We start from the raw sequence: 18,342 nt of genomic DNA, 5'->3' as shown, positions 1-18,342 counted from the left end.
AATATGACATTTTCTATCATAACTAAGTGCACTGTTGGTGACTCTTACACAGCATGTACTACCCACGAAACATACAGTGTGTACTTATGGCAGGGTGGGCAACCTGCTGCTCTTCAGCCCCTCACAGCAGCTCACTGTTGCTTTGACCAAAAATTATAAGGAAAAATTTAATTATTTTTTAACATATTCGCATTTAAAAAAATATTTTACGGTCTGCAAATCATGTTTATGTTTTGAATTTGTGTTTTGGCCTGTTGCGCCACCCACCGCCGTCTACCAGTCAGTAGAGTCTCAGCATCAGTTACAGTTACGACTGAGCTACAGCAGCACAGCAAGCAGCATTAGCAGTGTCCCAGTACATAGCATTAGCAGCCGGCTCCTCCTCCACTGTATCCCGGCAGCAGCGTTAGCAGCAGAGAAGCCGGACTTGCTTGAACGGTCCGCTGGAAAACTGAAGATCAAGGATGCGGCGGCGCGGCCCTGCCACGGCAGCCGCCCATGGGCAAACAAATCAGTCTCCAGCGTGCCGCTGTGCAGCAACCTCGAATCTGTAGGGGAGGGGGACGGACACGACTCGCGGCAGTATTTTGAATTTGAGTGCAGTAACCGTTTTGGCCACATTCTTACATACAGCGCCTTTAACTGTCAATTGTAAAAGTGTTTTGTGTAAACACTGCCAAAAAGTTTTAATATTTTGTCAACTAATGTGGATCATATACGTCTGCAGCCTGTAGGGTTGGGTACCGAAATTCGGTACTTTTTGTACTTGGTACCGTTTCACGTCGGTACTACTGAGTACCGATTCACTTAAAATGAATCTGTGCCAAATTTCGGTACCTGAGGTGGAGGCGGAGCGAGAGTGCATGACTTGCACCTCAGACTCAGCAACAATGGCGACAAGAAAAATGTGCAGACAAAAGTTAACGTGCAGCACTGTTCCTAAATGTTCTCAATAAAATGTTGAAACTGAGAAGTTTAGACTTTAAAAAGTACCGAAATAAGGTACCATTTGGTACCGGTACCAAATTCCAGATACCGGTACCATATCGGTTCAATTATGAACGGTACCCAACCCTAGCAGCCTGGTGCCTTTTTCTCTAAATTTTGTCGAGCCTTAGCAGCAGCGGCTGGTCTTGACTCACCTCGTTAGTTAGGCTAGCTCTAGATTTCAAATCCAAAAACTGAAGTCTCAGAAGAAAATAGCACATGGACAGACTTGTCTGCTTCCACCGCCAATAGTGCAACTTTAAAGCACCAAATAATCCTAAATAGCTCACTGTGAGTCGCCACCTTGAGGTAAAACATACTGATGAATCATTTAGACCTGTTTGTAATGTTGATAGGCTAATGTAACGTTACCTTCAATATGAGGCTCAAATATGTTTTGCAGCTCCAGGCAGATTTGGCCAAAAATAGCTCTTTCTATAGTAAAGGTTGCCGACCCCTGACTTAAGCAATGTCACACTCAAGGTCGTGCTGTTGTACTGAATATCTGCACAGCTGTGATTCAGTCGCAGGCTCAAGGCTGCAGCTGATACTCAGCACAGCAGCACGACCTTGAGCGTGACATTGTTTTTATGCAACAATTCCATTTATCAACACTAAAGACTGGCAACAGGTTGTGATGTGTGTATTTATTTAATGATTTATTTACAGATACTTCGGCAACCGGACTGGGACTACTGTTGCTAAGCAACACATAAACACTCCTGCACATAAGCTTGCTACTTTGTGCAGGTCGACACTTCACGCAGACCAGCTGATTTGTATCATGTAGGCTACATCTGTGTGTCCATTTGTTTAGCGAACAAACAAATCAGTCTGTGTCGTCTTCTCATGTCACGAACATATACCTGGAGGTTTGCAGTGAAGTATTCGAGCCTCTTTTCCTCCCTTTTCCTTCTCTGACCATTCATTATTTAACCCTGTCATTTGTGGAAATATTTTCCTTGTGGTGCAAACTTTGTTTTGACGAACCTTAATGTTGGCTAATTAACAGTTAACATAATCAACACCTGTGAAGCAGAGTGATACCTGTAGAGTTACAAGTCCCAGTGCTGTTATACTGTATATCAGCACTCGTGGATGATTTCCTGGTGGAAATTCCTATTAAACAAAACTCATCGAGTCAGAAACTTGTTTAGTTCAGCATCTGCAGATGGACTCACAACAACAACAGTCAAGAATGAGCTGAATGCAAAGAGCCTGAACACAGGTCGCTCTTCTCCCACCACTCAAAAACAGTCGTCACTGATTACACGTTAACAGATCTACAAATATGATTCTAAATGAAAGTAACGACCAAACTGCCCCTGAAGACTTTGAGGTCATTGAGGTTTGAGTATTTCTCAAAGTGAAATGTTACTCCCACGTACAAACTGAAAAACAAAAGCTATTAATTAAACTTCCTTTGGCATGAGTGCAAACTTTACACCATCAAACTTAGAAAATATAAAAATGCTACCACAGTAAACTTCGATGTTTGTAAGAGAATTCTAAAAACAAGTCAGCTGTTTCATCTGGATTTAAAAAAAGACTCAAAAAACCAACAGTTTATTGAATGTCTGATTTATTGATAATGGAACACAGGAAGTGATTTCATCCCTCGATTCAGTATACATACCACATGTAGGGGTGTTATTGATTGTATGTATTCATCTATAGGCTTACAAGCAAGTGAGACTTGATTACATTTGACTACATCAGACTTCACAGACAACACATCCACTGGCTTTTCAAAATAAAGCTCAGGAAACAAACAAGTGATCATTGTTATATCTCTTGTAACAGCAAACCATAAGGACGGATGGCCTTTTCAACGATCTCCTGCTGTTCTTTATCCGATGCATTTTCAGGGATGGGAACCAGCCAGTACTTGTCTTCGTAGTGTTTCTCCCTGTACTTTGGGTTGATACGATTCTGCAGAATCGCTTTGTATTTCTTGCCCGTCTTTTTGGAGGTGAATTCTTTGGCGAATCCCTCCGCTATATCGATGTGTGGAGTCGAATAAATCCCATTGCCAAACGCTTTACGCGGGCCTGCCTGTTAAATACAAGAATGAATTAGAATTTAAAGCGTCCCAACCAACTAATCAGATCAGTATTTCCTCACACACTACAATTAGACCATCCTAACACAAACTCGTGCATTTCTGTGGCAGTAGAGTCGATTTCAACCACATCATAATTCCTTAATCCTCACTAGCCTCAGCTCTCACAGCGTCCCTTGTGATGGTGTGCATAACAAATAAAAGGTTTATATAAATGTATTAGGGGTGTCACAGTATACGGGTATTGACGATAACCATGATATTTAAAAAATGAATTATTGATACCATGTAAATGATACACATCTCCAACACATTCTCACGTCACTTATCAACATTTGGTCATGGACTGTCAACATCCACATACGACATCCAAGGTACCCTGGGTGTGTTGGTTGTTGACATTCTGGGACGCCGTGTCAACTTCAGCCTGTTACATGCATTGTCTGTTTTCAAAATACACTTCTGTTTTCACAGGAAATGTACAGTTTGCATACAGTCTCTTTCAAAATAAAAGCACTGCGTCAGTACAACACCATGAATTTACCTTTGTTTACTTCAACAACAAACGTACATGGTTGGATTTAGGAAAAGAAAACAGGGGTTGGCTTTACAATCACACAGGAAGTGGACACCTGCGTCCCAGGTGACAGGTGGTGTGTTCCACATGTTTTATTTCCAAATCACTCTAGAAAGGAAGATTAGCATACCATTAGCGTACAGTCTGATACCGTTACCATTGGAAAATGCCAGTTCCGGTTCATCGCTGGATCAGGTATCATGGGTGCCAGGCATAAGGTGGATACAAAGTTTGATTTCCCTGAGTAAAACACCACATTTGTGTTTAGAAGAATTTTAATATAATTCATACTGGATGAAAACACACATTGGCTATAGTGGGTTATAGCCACAGTGGCTTAAGAAGCTTCCAGAGGCCATTCGCTCTCTTCAGTCACCAGGAGTTCATGACAGAATTGATGCCCCCCATATAAAATGGACTGTCCTAAATACCAAATTGAAGTTGCGTAGAAGACAGGTGATACGTACGTAGCCAAACGTACCCACTAACAAGAGCCCACATTGGCCAACACAGAAAGGGGTGGACATGTTAACGCCAGCCGATGGCATGGAAGCTTTAATGCTCCAAATGTCCTAAGACGTCTACATGTACTGGTTAATGGGGCATTTTCTGTTCTCTAAATGCGTCAAATGCACGTTAAGATGTTATATTTTTACCTGTTAAGACGAACAAATTTGAATTATTAATACATATATCAAAATAGATGTTACGAGCCCTTCTGTGTTCCATAGCAGACAATCAGCTGTTGCTGCTGTTCAGAGCTGAAGGACTGTCTCCATCAGCCTCTCTACTTCTGCTCTCTCTGCCCGGTTAGCACGAGCTAACACAGCAGCGATGGCTAACATCCGGCACAGAGCCGTTTAACCGTCCCAAAAATCTCACACCATCACTGAAACGGCTCGACTCTGTCGTTAAACCTGTTTCTAACCATTGGATAGCATCAGCGTTGTGATGCTAATGTCCTAAATGCTATATCGTAGGCAACCTGACTTGCTTGAGTTCTTTAGAGACATTTTAACTCTCATCCAAGAGGCTTCTTCACATTCATTCCAGCAGTCAGGAGAGTGAATATAAATACCTTTAAGTGTTCTTCAATGATGGCTTTAACAAATTTCTGGTCCGTCCCATGATAGGACACCGGCCACTCCCCTGCCACTGACTGTGTGGTGCGCCACCTGTTTCCCAGCCAGGTATTGTCCTCGTACTTATCCAGGACCTGAGACAAAACAAAAACTCTTAGTAGTCACAAACATTCAGATGTGTAACCACCACTGTCATTTTAACCACCACCAACAGTGATGTCATGGTGTATTGGAGTGCACCTGCACATCACTGCAAGAAGGCAAGAAGTTAAACCGCCAGCAGGCATCAAAAAGGCTGTGAAAAGAGAACTCCACTGATTTTACCCATCAAATTACATACGTTTTTGGTCGTGTAGAGTACTACATGTGATAAAAGTAGCATAAATCGATTGTTATGCAGATTTTCTTCATTTTCAGGCTGGTTTGTGAAGTTCAAGCTAAACGATGTGTCTGGGGCACGATGCGCATTAATGATACTCGTTACCTGGAGAGGTTGGAAGGAGACAGACCTTCCTCCCCCTGAAAAGTGTAGGAAATTGCAAAACCACTGTTCAGACACTACATGGTGTGAGCTGCATGCTAGCTCTGACAGCTAGATGATGCTTCACAAAGGGGCGGGGGCTTAGTGAAGGGTCAATTTACCTGCAGATGCTTTGGTTCAAAATGAGACAAAACTTTTCAATCTGTGTCAGTTCTTGTTGTTTTTAGCCAAGATGATTTATGGACAACTTGCAGCCCTGACAGACCGGCTCAGAGGAGTGAGGAGTCAGTTGTAAATGATGCAATAAAACAGGTTTTTTCAACAACTGTGAATCACCAACCACGAGAGGGCCTTGAGTATACAGTCATAAATGTGCACCCAAAATATTTGGCTGATTGGTCCAGTAGTGTGAAATTTATGATTATGCCTTAAATATATAATCAGATCAGTTGGTCTCTGAGGCCAGATTATGTCATAGTTTGCACTCTGAATTGTAGAATACAGCAGCTTGATGGAGATTTAAAGTCAAACAAAACTGAAAACATATTCACCTTGAGGGCAAAACGCTGCCAACCACATGGGCGTTCATACAGCTCGCCACCTCTGTAATAATTCTCTGTGTCTTTCAACTTGGAGAAATCGTAGTTGAATCCTGGATCCAAATGTTCCTTGGACCATGGGTAATTATTTGGTTCGAGGATAATCTGCCCAGTTTCTTTGTCTTCATTGATGTCTTGCGGCAAGTCGACCCTGCAGATTGGCTCCACTTTAACTGTTCCTCCAGGACTCTGGAACCTGTAAAAGTTGAAGTAGAAGAAGAGTCACAATTTCAGCCACCCTTCTTCTCTGATAAGTAAAGAACAGTCCCTTATAGAAAAACAACTGCTGTTTCAAACCCTCTGTAACATTTACAGAAATCATACTTATGTTAACATGGCTTTGGTAATAATTACCTGGTTCTAACACCACACAGGGTGATAGGGATCAAGTCCTGGATGGACAGCTCTCGCATGGACTCCTGCAGCTGGGCAGCAGCTCCAGAGGTGTCAGCTGTCAGTGACCCATCCTCTGCTCTCTGTCTATGAACACTAGCTACTGCGTCATTGCAGAGCGCGTTCAAAGCTTCAAGCACAACTTCTGTATTGATCATCTTGCCGTTGATGTCTGGCTTCTTGGCTCGTTTCTTCAGACGAATGTAAGGGTGGAACTGGGCTCATATTTATAGAGCCTCAGTTTTAGATCCTCCCATCAGAAAAACAGAAAGTGATGGAGAAAGTGAAACTATTACTCAGCAGTTTACACAGTGACTAAGACATGTAGCCCTGCTGCAGCCCTGGTGGCTTCAAGACATCCTGACGTTCTCTCAGTGGCTGATTTTGTGAGAGGTAAATACTGCATGATCAAGACATGCAAACAAAGGGCACATGTACTGGTAAACAAGATCACAAAATGAAAACATAAATAAACTCTCAGTTACTGTTTGTGGTGTCAGTCCAGGCAGGTAGGTGTGGGTTTATTTGTTCAGGTCTTGTGATATCAGTCGGAGTATTCTGCCTCCACTGAAAGAGGTGACCACAGTGTTGTTAGTGGTGCTTCCAGCAGTGAGGGTTTGTTCACCACTAAAAAATGAAGGGAACACTTGATGGTCACAGTCTAACAGGAAGTCAGTTAAACTTCAGGGATATCAATGTGTCCATGTAGGAAGCACAAGTGATTGTGAATCAGTTTCAGCTGCTGTGGTGCAAATCAAAGTGACAACAGGTGCAATGGAGAGGCAAAAGCAAGACAAGCCCCAAAAAGGGAATGGTTTTACATGTGGTGTCCACAGACAGTTGCTCTCTCCTTATCCTTCCTGACTGATTCTTCTCTAGTTTGGTCTTCTGCTAGTGTCCTTGGCACTACTGGTAGCATGAGGCCGTACCTGCAGCCCAATCAGGTGGCACAGGTAGTCCATCTGCTCCAGGATGGCACAAGAAGGTTTGCTGTGTCTCCCAGCACAGTCTCAAGAGCATGGAGGACACACCAGGAGACGGCCGTCACACCAGGAGAGCTGGACAGGGCCGTAGAAGGGCATCAACCCAGCAGCAGGACCGCTATCTGCTCCTTTGTGTGAGGAGGAACAGGAGGAGCACTGCCAGAGCCCTACAACATGACCTCCAGCAGGCTACTGGTGTGCATGTTTCTGACCACACTGTCAGAAACAGACTCCATGAGGGTGGCACGAGGGCCCCACGTCCTCTAGTGGGACCTGTGCTCACAGCCCAGCACCGTGCAGCTCCATCATTCACCAGAGAACACCAGAGCTGGCAGGTCCACCACTGGCGCCCCGTTCTCTTCACAGATGAGAGCAGGTTCACACTGAGCACATGTGACAGGCGTGAAAGAGTCTGGAGACGCCGTGGTGAACGTTCTGCTGCCTGTGACATCATCCAGCATGACCGGCGTGGTGGTGGGTCAGTGATGGTCTATATAAAAAACATACATACATAAAAAATTCTTCAGCACCTCAGTCCAGGGTCAGTGTCCATGTCAGTCTACAACACACGGCCAGCTGCTCTCACTGGAACTGTTTTTTGAGTTGTCTCAATAAAAAAATGTCCAATAGGTTCTGTGGATTGTTATCCTCCTGAGTGACTCGTGAAAAACACTTGACCCACCATATATTAGATTATACTATATTACTATATATCAGATTATATAAATACTGGATTTGACAAAAAAAAGCCTCAGTTTTTCACTCTTGTTGCGCAAACGGTTTATTTTTTAGCTAATTTTAAAAGAGACGTAGAATAAAGTGATTTTGGTGGAATATCACAATTTTAAGCTCAGATTTTTTTAGACTTTTTTTTCGTAGGCAAGTGTTTGTCATGCACGATGTGTCCAAGGACTGGTGGAAATTTGAAAATTGTTTTTACAGTTCCTGGCTGTGATCAAACAGCACAGTACACTTGGATCACTACGGACGAGCAGTATGGAGATATTTTGTGGTTTCAATGATGTGTTTTTGGACGTTTGAATCTGGGGCGCCGTCAGCCTCCATTAGGTGGAGTTGTGTTGCTACCTCCTCTCCCCTTGGATCTCTGCAAGTGATGTGAGGACTCTAAAACTTCACCTGGGCCTCCCTCGGCATATGGGTGAGTAGATAATGGCTGAAGCATTTTGGCTGACACTGGCACAGTTAGTGATGTTGGCCACGATGCATTGTGCCTCAAAAAATAAGATATATTCAAAAAAAAAAGAAAAAAAGCAAACAGCAAAAGGCTCATGTAGGCGCTCTGATGAGAGCCTCTGATCTGACTGCATCCCAGCCTGAAGTATTTCTATCTGTTGGTACAGAGAACAGCTCACTGCTACGATCAGGTTACACAGCCATTAACAGTGTCAGTTATTTAAACCTTTCAAAATGAAAGTAGATTGTTTCACTTTTGATATTAATCTCTGCAGGGAAAGTGACTCTCTTACAGGAAATCACAGGTCTGTTTACACTCTGATCATTGTTCTCTTTGTTACCTGACAAAGTTATTGTTATGGACAGTGTGTAAATAACCACCAACAGACTGCTGTTAGGCACAGACAAACAGCTGCTCGCACAGCACTGTTGGAGCGGAGCCAGTGTTGCGTTCAGGCGTTGTCACGTAAATAACAACTTCCAGCGCTTAAATAGGTCATAGCACAAAACAGCAGCATGTCAAGTGACTTTATACTTTTATTATGTTCAATACAATTGCATGTTCCTAAATCTTGAGACACCTCATATGTAAGCTAGACAGACATTTCACCTGCTCATTACTGTGCACTCATGTACTTAGTATGTACTAAAGAGCCCTTCTGGTGCAGATACATAGAAACATCCCAGCAGGCTGTGCTTTGCGAGCATACAAAAAAATTTCATGCTACCGTGTGCGTTTTGTGCAACAGGTGGATGTGGTAGTCTACTGGTAGAGTAGAGAGAGCGTTGAAGTAGAGTAGAGCAGGGCAGAGAGATGGAAGCAAAGTATATTAAACCAGGTGTTAATACAGCAGAACTGGAGAGAGGGGTGAAAATAAATAGAGGTGGGCATGGCTCAAGTAGGGCGCAAAATTATAGACGGACCTCTTCCGAGGACTATTGGCAAAGATTGCCTCTGTGCAAAAGATGTACAAGATTGTCAGCCTCACAGAGACACCATCGTAGCTGTGGAGTCTTGTTTTTCTCCTGAGCTGTTGCTGAATAGTTTTCCTTATCCCTGATGGATTGTCACAAAGAGAACACAACGTGCTTTGAAAGTGTGACTCTTCTTCTGCTTCAACTTTTACAGGTTCCAGAGTCCTGGAGGAACAGTTAAAGTGGAGCCAATCTGCAGGGTCAACTTGCCGCAAGACATCAATGAAGACAAAGAAACTGGGCAGATTATCCTCGAACCAAATAATTACCCATGGTCCAAGGAACATTTGGATCCACGGTTTAACTACGATTTCTCCAAGTTGAAAGACACAGAGAAATATTACAGAGGTGGCGAGCTGTATGAACGCCCATGTGGTTGGCAGCGTTTTGCCCTCAAGGTGAATATGTTTTCAGTTTTGTTTGACTTTAAATCTCCATCAAGCTGCTGTATTCTACAATTCAGAGTGCAAACTATGACATAATCTGGCCTCAGAGACCAACTGATCTGATTATATATTTAAGGCATAATCATAAATGTTATGTTTGAAAGGTCACTGAAGGGTGACTAATTACCTACACCAGGTGTAAGCCTAAGGGGGACATGCATTTGATGATTGCATGTGTGTGTGTGTGTGTGTGTGTGTGTGTGTGTGTCTATCTGACTGTCCACAGCTAACCTCTCACACTACTGGACCAATCAGCCAAATATTTTGGGTGCACATTTATGACTGTATACTCAAGGCAGGAGGCAGAATACTCCGACTGATATCACAAGACCTGAACAAATAAACCCACACCTACCTGCCTGGACTGACACCACAAACAGTAACTGAGAGTTTATTTATGTTTTCATTTTGTGATCTTGTTTACCAGTACATGTGCCCTTTGTTTGCATGTCTTGATCATGCAGTATTTACCTCTCACAAAATCAGCCACTGAGAGAACGTCAGGATGTCTTGAAGCCACCAGGGCTGCAGCAGGGCTACATGTCTTAGTCACTGTGTAAACTGCTGAGTAATAGTTTCACTTTCCCCATCACTTTCTGTTTTTCTGATGGGAGGATCTAAAACTGAGGCTCTATAAATATGAGCCCAGTTCCACCCTTACATTCGTCTGAAGAAGTGAGCCAAGAAGCCAGACATCAACATCGAGATGATCGATACAGAAGTTGTGCTTGAAGCTTTGAACGCGCTCTGCAATGACGCAGTAGCTAGTGTTCATAGACAGAGAGCAGAGGATGGGTCACTGACAGCTGACACCTCTGGAGCAGCTGCCCAGCTGCAGGAGTCCATGCGAGAGCTGTCCATCCAGGACTTGATCCCTATCACCCTGTGTGGGCTTAGAACCAGGTAATTATTACCAAAGCCATGTTAACATAAGTATGATTTCTGTAAATGTTACAGAGGGTTTGAAACAGCAGTTGTTTTTCTATAAGGGACTGTTCTTTACTTATCAGAGGAGAAGGGTGGCTGGGGCGTGACTTTGTTCTTTCTTTTTTTGTTTTTGTTTGATCCTCTCCAGAACTACAGATATTTTTCCTTGAGTGATTTAGGGGAAAATGCATGATCCTCCCTCCGCCATAAATTAGTTATTAGATTTTTTTTTTTTTTAAACAGTCATACCTCAGCCACTCCCCTCCTGTGATATATAAAGAACAGTCCCTAAAGTCCTCATCAGTGAAACTAGTTTGGCACTTGAAAGCTGACAGACTGATCTCAGCAGTTTACTACAAAGAGTATTGAAATCTTGACTTTAGTGTTTAAATATTCTGACTTTATTTTAACTTTTTTTATTGTTATGGAATAATCCTTTATTGTCAAAATACTCAGACTTTTTCTCAAAATATTTTCATTTTGTTCACAAAATGTCTGTAAGAGTGCCCATAATGCTTATCATGCTAAACTAAGACAGTGAACATGGTAAACAGAAACATGTTAGCATTGTCAGCCTCACAGAGACACCATCGTAGCTGTGGAGTCTTGTTTTTCTCCTGAGCTGTTGCTGAATAGTTTTCCTTATCCCTGATGGATTGTCACAAAGAGAACACTGACGTGCTTTGAAAGTGTGACTCTTCTTCTGCTTCAACTTTTACAGGTTCCAGAGTCCTGGAGGAACAGTTAAAGTGGAGCCAATCTGCAGGGTCAACTTGCCGCAAGACATCAATGAAGACAAAGAAACTGGGCAGATTATCCTCGAACCAAATAATTACCCATGGTCCAAGGAACATTTGGATCCAGGATTCAACTACGATTTCTCCAAGTTGAAAGACACAGAGAAATATTACAGAGGTGGCGAGCTGTATGAACGCCCATGTGGTTGGCAGCGTTTTGCCCTCAAGGTGAATATGTTTTCAGTTTTGTTTGACTTTAAATCTCCATCAAGCTGCTGTATTCTACAATTCAGAGTGCAAACTATGACATAATCTGGCCTCAGAGACCAACTGATCTGATTATATATTTAAAGGCATAATCATAAATTTCACACTACTGGACCAATCAGCCAAATATTTTGGGTGCACATTTATGACTGTATACTCAAGGCCCTCTCGTGGTTGGTGATTCACAGTTGTTGAAAAAACCTGTTTTATTGCATCATTTACAACTGACTCCTCACTCCTCTGAGCCGGTCTGTCAGGGCTGCAAGTTGTCCATAAATCATCTTGGCTAAAAACAACAAGAACTGACACAGATTGAAAAGTTTTGTCTCATTTTGAACCAAAGCATCTGCAGGTAAATTGACCCTTCACTAAGCCCCGCCCCTTTGTGAAGCATCATCTAGCTGTCAGAGCTAGCATGCAGCTCACACCATGTAGTGTCTGAACAGTGGTTTTGCAATTTCCTACACTTTTCAGGGGGAGGAAGGTCTGTCTCCTTCCAACCTCTCCAGGTAACAAGTATCATTAATGCGCATCGTGCCCCAGACACATCGTTTAGCTTGAACTTCACAAACCAGCCTGAAAATGAAGAAAATCTGTATAACAATCGACTTATGCTACTTTTATCACATGTAGTACTCTACACAACCAAAAACGTATGTAATTTGATGGGTAAAATCAGTGGAGTTCTCTTTTCACAGCCTTTTTGATGCCTGCTGGCGGTTTAACTTCTTGCCTTCTTGCAGTGATGTGCAGGTGCACTCCAATACACCATGACATCACTGTTGGTGGTGGTTAAAATGACAGTGGTGGTTACACATCTGAATGTTTGTGACTACTAAGAGTTTTTGTTTTGCCTCAGGTCCTGGATAAGTACGAGGACAATACCTGGCTGGGAAACAGGTGGCGCACCACACAGTCAGTGGCAGGGGAGTGGCCGGTGTCCTACCACGGGACGAAACAGGAATTTGTTAAAGCCATCATTGAAGAACACTTAAAGGTATTTATATTCACTCTCCTGACTGCTGGAATGAATGTGAAGAAGCCTCTTGGATGAGAGTTAAAATATCTCTAAAGAACTCAAGCAAGTCAAGTTGCCTACGATATGGCATCGACAGAGTTGAGCCGTTTCAGTGATGGTGTGAGATTTTTGGGACGGTTAAACGGCTCTGTGCCAGATGTTAGCCATCGCTGCTGTGTTAGCTCGTGCTAACCGGGCAGAGAGAGCAGAAGTAGAGAGGCTGATGGAGACAGTCCTTCAGCTCTGAACAACAGCAACAGCTATGGAACACAGAAGGGCTCGTAACATCTATTTTGATATATGTATTAATAATTCAAATTTGTTCATCTTAACAGGTAAAAATATAACATCTTAACGTGCATTTGACGCATTTAGAGAACAGAAAATGCCCCATTAACCAGTACATGTAGACGTCTTAGGACATTTGGAGCATTAAAGCTTCCATGCCATCGGCTGGCGTTAACATGTCCACCCCTTTCTGTGTTGGCCAATGTGGGCTCTTGTTAGTGGGTACGTTTGGCTACGTACCTAGCACCTGTCTTCTACGCAACTTCAATTTGGTATTTAAGACAGTCCATTTTATATGGGGGGCATCAATTCTGTCATGAACTCCTGGTGACTGAAGAGAGCGAATGGCCTCTGGAAGCTTCTTAAGCCACTGTGGCTATAACCCACTATAGCCAATGTGTGTTTTCATCCAGTATGAATTATATTAAAATTCTTCTAAACACAAATGTGGTGTTTTACTCAGGGAAATCAAACTTTGTATCCACCTTATGCCTGGCACCCATGATACCTGATCCGGCGATGAACCGGAACTGGCATTTTCCAATGGTAACGGTATCAGACTGTACGCTAATGGTATGCTAATCTTCCTTTCTAGAGTGATTTGGAAATAAAACATGTGGAACACACCACCTGTCACCCGGGACGCAGGTGTCCACTTCCTGTGTGATTGTAAAGCCAACCCCTGTTTTCTTTTCCTAAATCCAACCATGTACGTTTGTTGTTGAAGTAAACAAAGGTAAATTCATGGTGTTGTACTGACGCAGTGCTTTTATTTTGAAAGAGACTGTAGGCAAACTGTACATTTCCTGTGAAAACAGAAGTGTATTTTGAAAACAGACAATGCATGTAACAGGCTGAAGTTGACACGGCGTCCCAGAACGTCAACAACCAGCACACCCAGGGTACCTTGGATGTCGTACGTGGATGTTGACAGTCCATGACCAAATGTTGATAAGTGACGTGAGAATGTGTTGGAGATGTGTATCATTTACATGGTATCAATAATTCATTTTTTAAATATCATAGTTATCATCAATACCCGTATACTGTGACACCCCTAATACATTTATATAAACCTTTTATTTGTTATGCACACCATCACAAGGGACGTTGTGAGAGCTGAGGCTAGTGAGGATTAAGGAATTATTATGTGGTTGAAATCAACTCTACTGCCACAGAAATGCACGAGTGTGTGTTAGGATGGTCTAATTTTAGTGTGTGAGGAAATACTGATCTGATTAGTTGGTTGAAAGTCTTTAAATCCTAATTCATTCTTGTACTTAACAGGCAGGCAAGCGTAAAAAGCATGGCAAAGGGATTTATTTGACTCCAGACATCGACATAGCGAAGAGATTCGCCACCAAATTCACCTCCAAAAAGACGGGCAAGAAATACAAAGTGATTCTGCAGAATCGTATCAACCCAGTGTACAGGGAGATATACAAGGAAGACAACTACTGGCTGGTTCCCATCCCTGAAAACGCATCGGATAAAGAACAGCAGGAGATCGTTGAAAAGGCCATCCGTCCTTATGGTTTGCTGTTACAAGAGATATAACAATGATCACTTGTTTGTTCCCTGAGCTTTATTTTGAAAAGCCAGTGTATGTATTGTCTGTGAAGCATATGTCTGTCTGTGCAAAATACTCTCTGATGTAGTCAAATGTAATCAAGTCTCACTTGCTTGTAAGCCTATAGTGGAATACATACAATCAATAACACCCCTACATGTGGTATGTATACTGAATCGAGGGATGAAATCACTTCCTGTGTTCCATTATCAATAAATCAGACATTCAATAAACTGTTGTTGTTTTTTTAAATCCAGATGAAACAGCTGACTTGTGTTTAGAATTCTGATACAAACATCGAAGTTTACTGTGGTAGCATTTTTATATTTTCCAGGTTTGATGGTGTAAAGTTTGCACTCATGCCAAAGGAAGTTTAATTAATAGCTTTTGTTTTTCAGTTTGTACGTGTGAGTAACATTTCACTTTGAGAAATACTCAAACCTCAATGACCTCAAAGTCTTCAGGGGCAGTTTGGTCGTTACTTTCATTTAGAATCATATTTGTAGATCTGTTAACGTGTAATCAGTGACGACTGTTTTTAGCTGTATACATACAGAATATGTACTTAGGTGGATGAATAACTTTTACTCTCACTCAGAAAACAATGGTCAGAGTGTGAACAGACCCGTGATTTCCTGTAAGAGAGTCACTTTCCCTGCAGAGATTAATATCATAGGTTTAAATAACTGACACCATTAATGGCTGTGTAACCTGATCGTAGCAGTGAGCTGTTCTCTGTACCAACAGATAAAAATCACGTCCTGAACTTCAGGCTGGGACGCAGTCAGAACAGAGGCTCTCATCAGAGCACCTACATGAGTCTTTTGCTGTTTGCTTTTTTTTTTTTTTTTGAATATATCTTATTTTTTGAGGCACAATGCATCGTGGCCAACATCACTAACTGTGCCAGTGTCAGCCAAAATGCTCATTTTCCACTGTTGTCCACTGGCCAGATGTTAAAGGGATAGTGCACCCAAAAATGTAAATTCAGCCATTATCTACTCACCCATATGCCGAGGGAGGCTCAGGTGAAGTTTTAGGGTCCTCACATCACTTGTGGAGATCCAAGGGGAGAGGAGGTAGCAACACAACTCCACCTAATGGAGGCTGACGGCGCCCCAGATTCAAACGTCCAAAAACACATAATTGAAACCACAAAATATCTCCATACTGCTCATCCGTAGTGATCCAAGTGTCCTGAAGCCCAGACGTAAAAAGTTGTTTGATCACAGCCAGGAACTGTAAAAACAAAAGTTATTTTTGGATTTTCAAATTTCCACCAGTCCTTGGACACATTGTGCGTGACAAACACTTGCCTACGAAAAAAAAAGTCTGACAAAATCTGAGTTTAAAATTGTGATATTCCACCAAAATCACTTTATTCTATGTCTCACATGTACGCTTGCGTGCAAGACCAGCAAAAGCACGTGAACACTCATGAACATGATGCCCATGTCTCACGGTCTCACGCAAGCGCACACACGTGAGCGCTGTGTACACAGAGAGGCAGTCAGAGCTACAGGCTACAATGAGGCTAAAAACAGAGTTCAAATGACATTTTTCCAAACAACTTTTTATGTCGGGGCTTCAGGACACTTGGATCACTATGGACGAGCAGTATGGAGATATTTTGTGGTTTCAATTACGTGTTTTTGGATGTTTAAATCTGGGGCACCGTAAGCCTGAATTAGGTGGAGTTGTGTTGCTACCCCCTCTCCCCTTGGATCTCTGGAAGTGTTGCGAGGACTTTAAGGCCCCGTTTATACGACAACGATTTCAACTGAAAACGGTAAACTTTAGTTGCGTTTTGGCCGATCATTTACACAACAGCGGTGTTTTGGGTGCCTGAAAACGCAACGATTTGAAAACGGGTTCCAGAGTGCAACATTTTGGAAACGGCAGCGTCTCCGTTGGCATGTAAATGTGCAATATGCAGTTCCTCTGAAAACGGACTTTTCGCACATGTGCATACGGTTCCAGTCACTAGGCATGCTGACCGTCATAACAACAATGCCGAGCTCTGTTTGTGCTGCTCACCCTGTTGATCTGAAGTGAAGCGTAGATCTGTTACTGTAGCAACTCCACCTCATCGTCCATCCAGACAAAGTTATCTGTGCCTGCTTTCACCGTTGTGTCTTCTTTGTTTTCGTTTGTAATCACGGCGTTGTAGAGGAAGGTGCTTCAGAGCAGGTGCATGGCGTCATGCCATGGTGTTGCTTTGCAAATTTACACTGCCACCCATTGACCTGGCGTGCAACCTACAGCATTTCCAGTAGATTTTGTGGCTCCGTGTGAACAGGGATGGTTTTAATAACGTCGTCATATAAACGCAGAAGTTTTTTAAAACGCAAAGGACAGACTTTTCTGTGTTTTACTGAAATCGTTGTCGTATAAATGGCCCCTAAAACTTCACCTGAGCCTCCCTCGGCATATGGGTGAGTAGATAATGGCTGAATTTTCATTTTTGGGTGCACTATCCCTTTAAGTTAGCCATTAAAAGTCCAGTGTGTAAAATTAAGGGGCATTAGTCATATATAGAGGCCCCATGAATGAGTCCTAAAACCTGGAAATGAGTTAGCATTTTCTCCAGCTCCCTCGTCTCAAAGTCAGTGGGATTTTGGTTAGATGCCTGAAATAAGGTCAGTGGTTGACACAAACTGAAGAGACTTTCATGTTTTGTTCTATGATATAAATACATCAAATACCCAACTGTGAATTTCGAAGCTTCTATGTGTCTTTTAAAAAGGCAGTGGCTATCAAGTGGCTAAATGAGACTACAGAACGTCATCACGCCGAGCAGCGCCAAACACAGCTTGACAGTCTTGTTATGGTGGTGACAGCAGGTCATTCAACCGTAGTGTAGTTCGTCTATAAGTTAACGTTAGCTTTTTACTTCTGGCGATTGCATGTAGGCCTTAAAAATCCTAAAAGCGTTGTTCATGTGTGAAGATTATCTTGCTGAACAAAACATCTAAGTATCATAAACTTCTGTTTGCCCCAGAGCTTATTTTCTGCAATAAATCAAAAGCCAATGGAAAAGTCCCACGAGAACTGTCCTTGACCTGACTGTGATTGAACTGGTGATGACTCTCGACTGTGCATCTGTAAAAGTTGCCGAGGATGTTGGTTGGCATGCCAGATTTCCTCAGCTTCCTTAAGAAGTACAGTCGTTGCTGGGGTTTCTTAATGATCTGTTGTGTGTTGTGAGACCAGGTGAGCCACAGACAGACGACAGCATGACAGCTCGTTGGCAGATGTCAGAAGCCACAGTGACGGAGGACGACACATTCAAGTGACTGCGACCAATTTATGTCATTTTATATATTTAATTCTCTTCTAAGCTTTTCCATAATCAGTCATGTGTGGGCGGTAAAATGTTGATAAATTAGGAAAATGTGAACATTAATATAAAAATTCTAAAAAATCTGTCACGTTTTCATTTGTTTAGGAAATGTGCTTTTTTAGTTTGGTAACAGTTTATGGAGATTAAAAACAAAAGGAAACCCCTCAGACTGATGTGGTTTATCGATCCTGCAACAGGAGGCCCAGGATCATAAACATGAAGCAGGTGTCCTCAGGGTCGACCGTCTCACACGGTCGATTCAAGTTTTTTCCAAAACAATTTTTGCTTCCACAGGCAGATTTTATTTGGCTTAGTTAAGGTGGGAAGTGGCAGCATGTTTTCAAGGCAGTGTGCATCTTATCACTGATCGCAGCGGTGAGTTAACAGATACACTGACGGCTATAAACAGCAGC

General features: G+C 42.5%; 2 protein-coding genes across 2 annotated transcripts; one reads left to right on the top strand and one right to left on the bottom strand.

The window, feature by feature from the left end:
- Window positions 1–2,570: 2,570 nt before the first annotated feature.
- Window positions 2,571–6,465, bottom strand: LOC125886761 (uncharacterized). Its single transcript, XM_049573068.1, has 4 exons — window positions 6,143–6,465; window positions 5,741–5,984; window positions 4,705–4,842; window positions 2,571–3,042 (listed from the first exon to the last, which is right to left on the bottom strand). Exons 1-4 carry the CDS (start codon window positions 6,337–6,339, stop codon window positions 2,773–2,775), a joined length of 849 nt encoding a protein of 282 aa, XP_049429025.1. The 5' UTR covers window positions 6,340–6,465; the 3' UTR covers window positions 2,571–2,772.
- Window positions 6,466–10,434: 3,969 nt separating this feature from the next.
- On the top strand, window positions 10,435–14,801 carry LOC125886760 (uncharacterized). The gene is made up of 4 exons (XM_049573067.1): window positions 10,435–10,682; window positions 11,428–11,671; window positions 12,570–12,707; window positions 14,304–14,801. The coding sequence occupies exons 1-4, from the start codon at window positions 10,486–10,488 to the stop codon at window positions 14,571–14,573; spliced, it is 849 nt and encodes a 282-aa protein (XP_049429024.1). The 5' UTR covers window positions 10,435–10,485; the 3' UTR covers window positions 14,574–14,801.
- The last annotated feature ends 3,541 nt before the right edge of the window (window positions 14,802–18,342 follow it).

This window comes from Epinephelus fuscoguttatus, linkage group LG4 (genome assembly GCF_011397635.1).
Source record: "Epinephelus fuscoguttatus linkage group LG4, E.fuscoguttatus.final_Chr_v1".
Classification (NCBI taxonomy): Eukaryota; Metazoa; Chordata; class Actinopteri; order Perciformes; family Serranidae; genus Epinephelus; species Epinephelus fuscoguttatus.
The sequence above is the reverse complement of the archived record's forward strand: the minus strand, read 5'-3'. Positions and strand labels throughout refer to the sequence as shown.

Bases quoted from the DNA above. Each gene is read 5' to 3' on its own strand.
- LOC125886761 (XM_049573068.1), bottom strand. From the start codon at position 6,339: ATGATCAATACAGAAGTTGTGCTTGAAGCTTTGAACGCGCTCTGCAAT. The intron at 5,985-6,142 runs GTAATTATTACC...CAACTTTTACAG, and splicing joins CTGTGTGGTGTTAGAACCAG to GTTCCAGAGTCCTGGAGGAA. The intron at 4,843-5,740 runs GTGAATATGTTT...GTTTTGTCTCAG, and splicing joins GGCAGCGTTTTGCCCTCAAG to GTCCTGGATAAGTACGAGGA.
- LOC125886760 (XM_049573067.1), top strand. From the start codon at position 10,486: ATGATCGATACAGAAGTTGTGCTTGAAGCTTTGAACGCGCTCTGCAAT. The intron at 10,683-11,427 runs GTAATTATTACC...CAACTTTTACAG, and splicing joins CTGTGTGGGCTTAGAACCAG to GTTCCAGAGTCCTGGAGGAA. The intron at 11,672-12,569 runs GTGAATATGTTT...GTTTTGCCTCAG, and splicing joins GGCAGCGTTTTGCCCTCAAG to GTCCTGGATAAGTACGAGGA.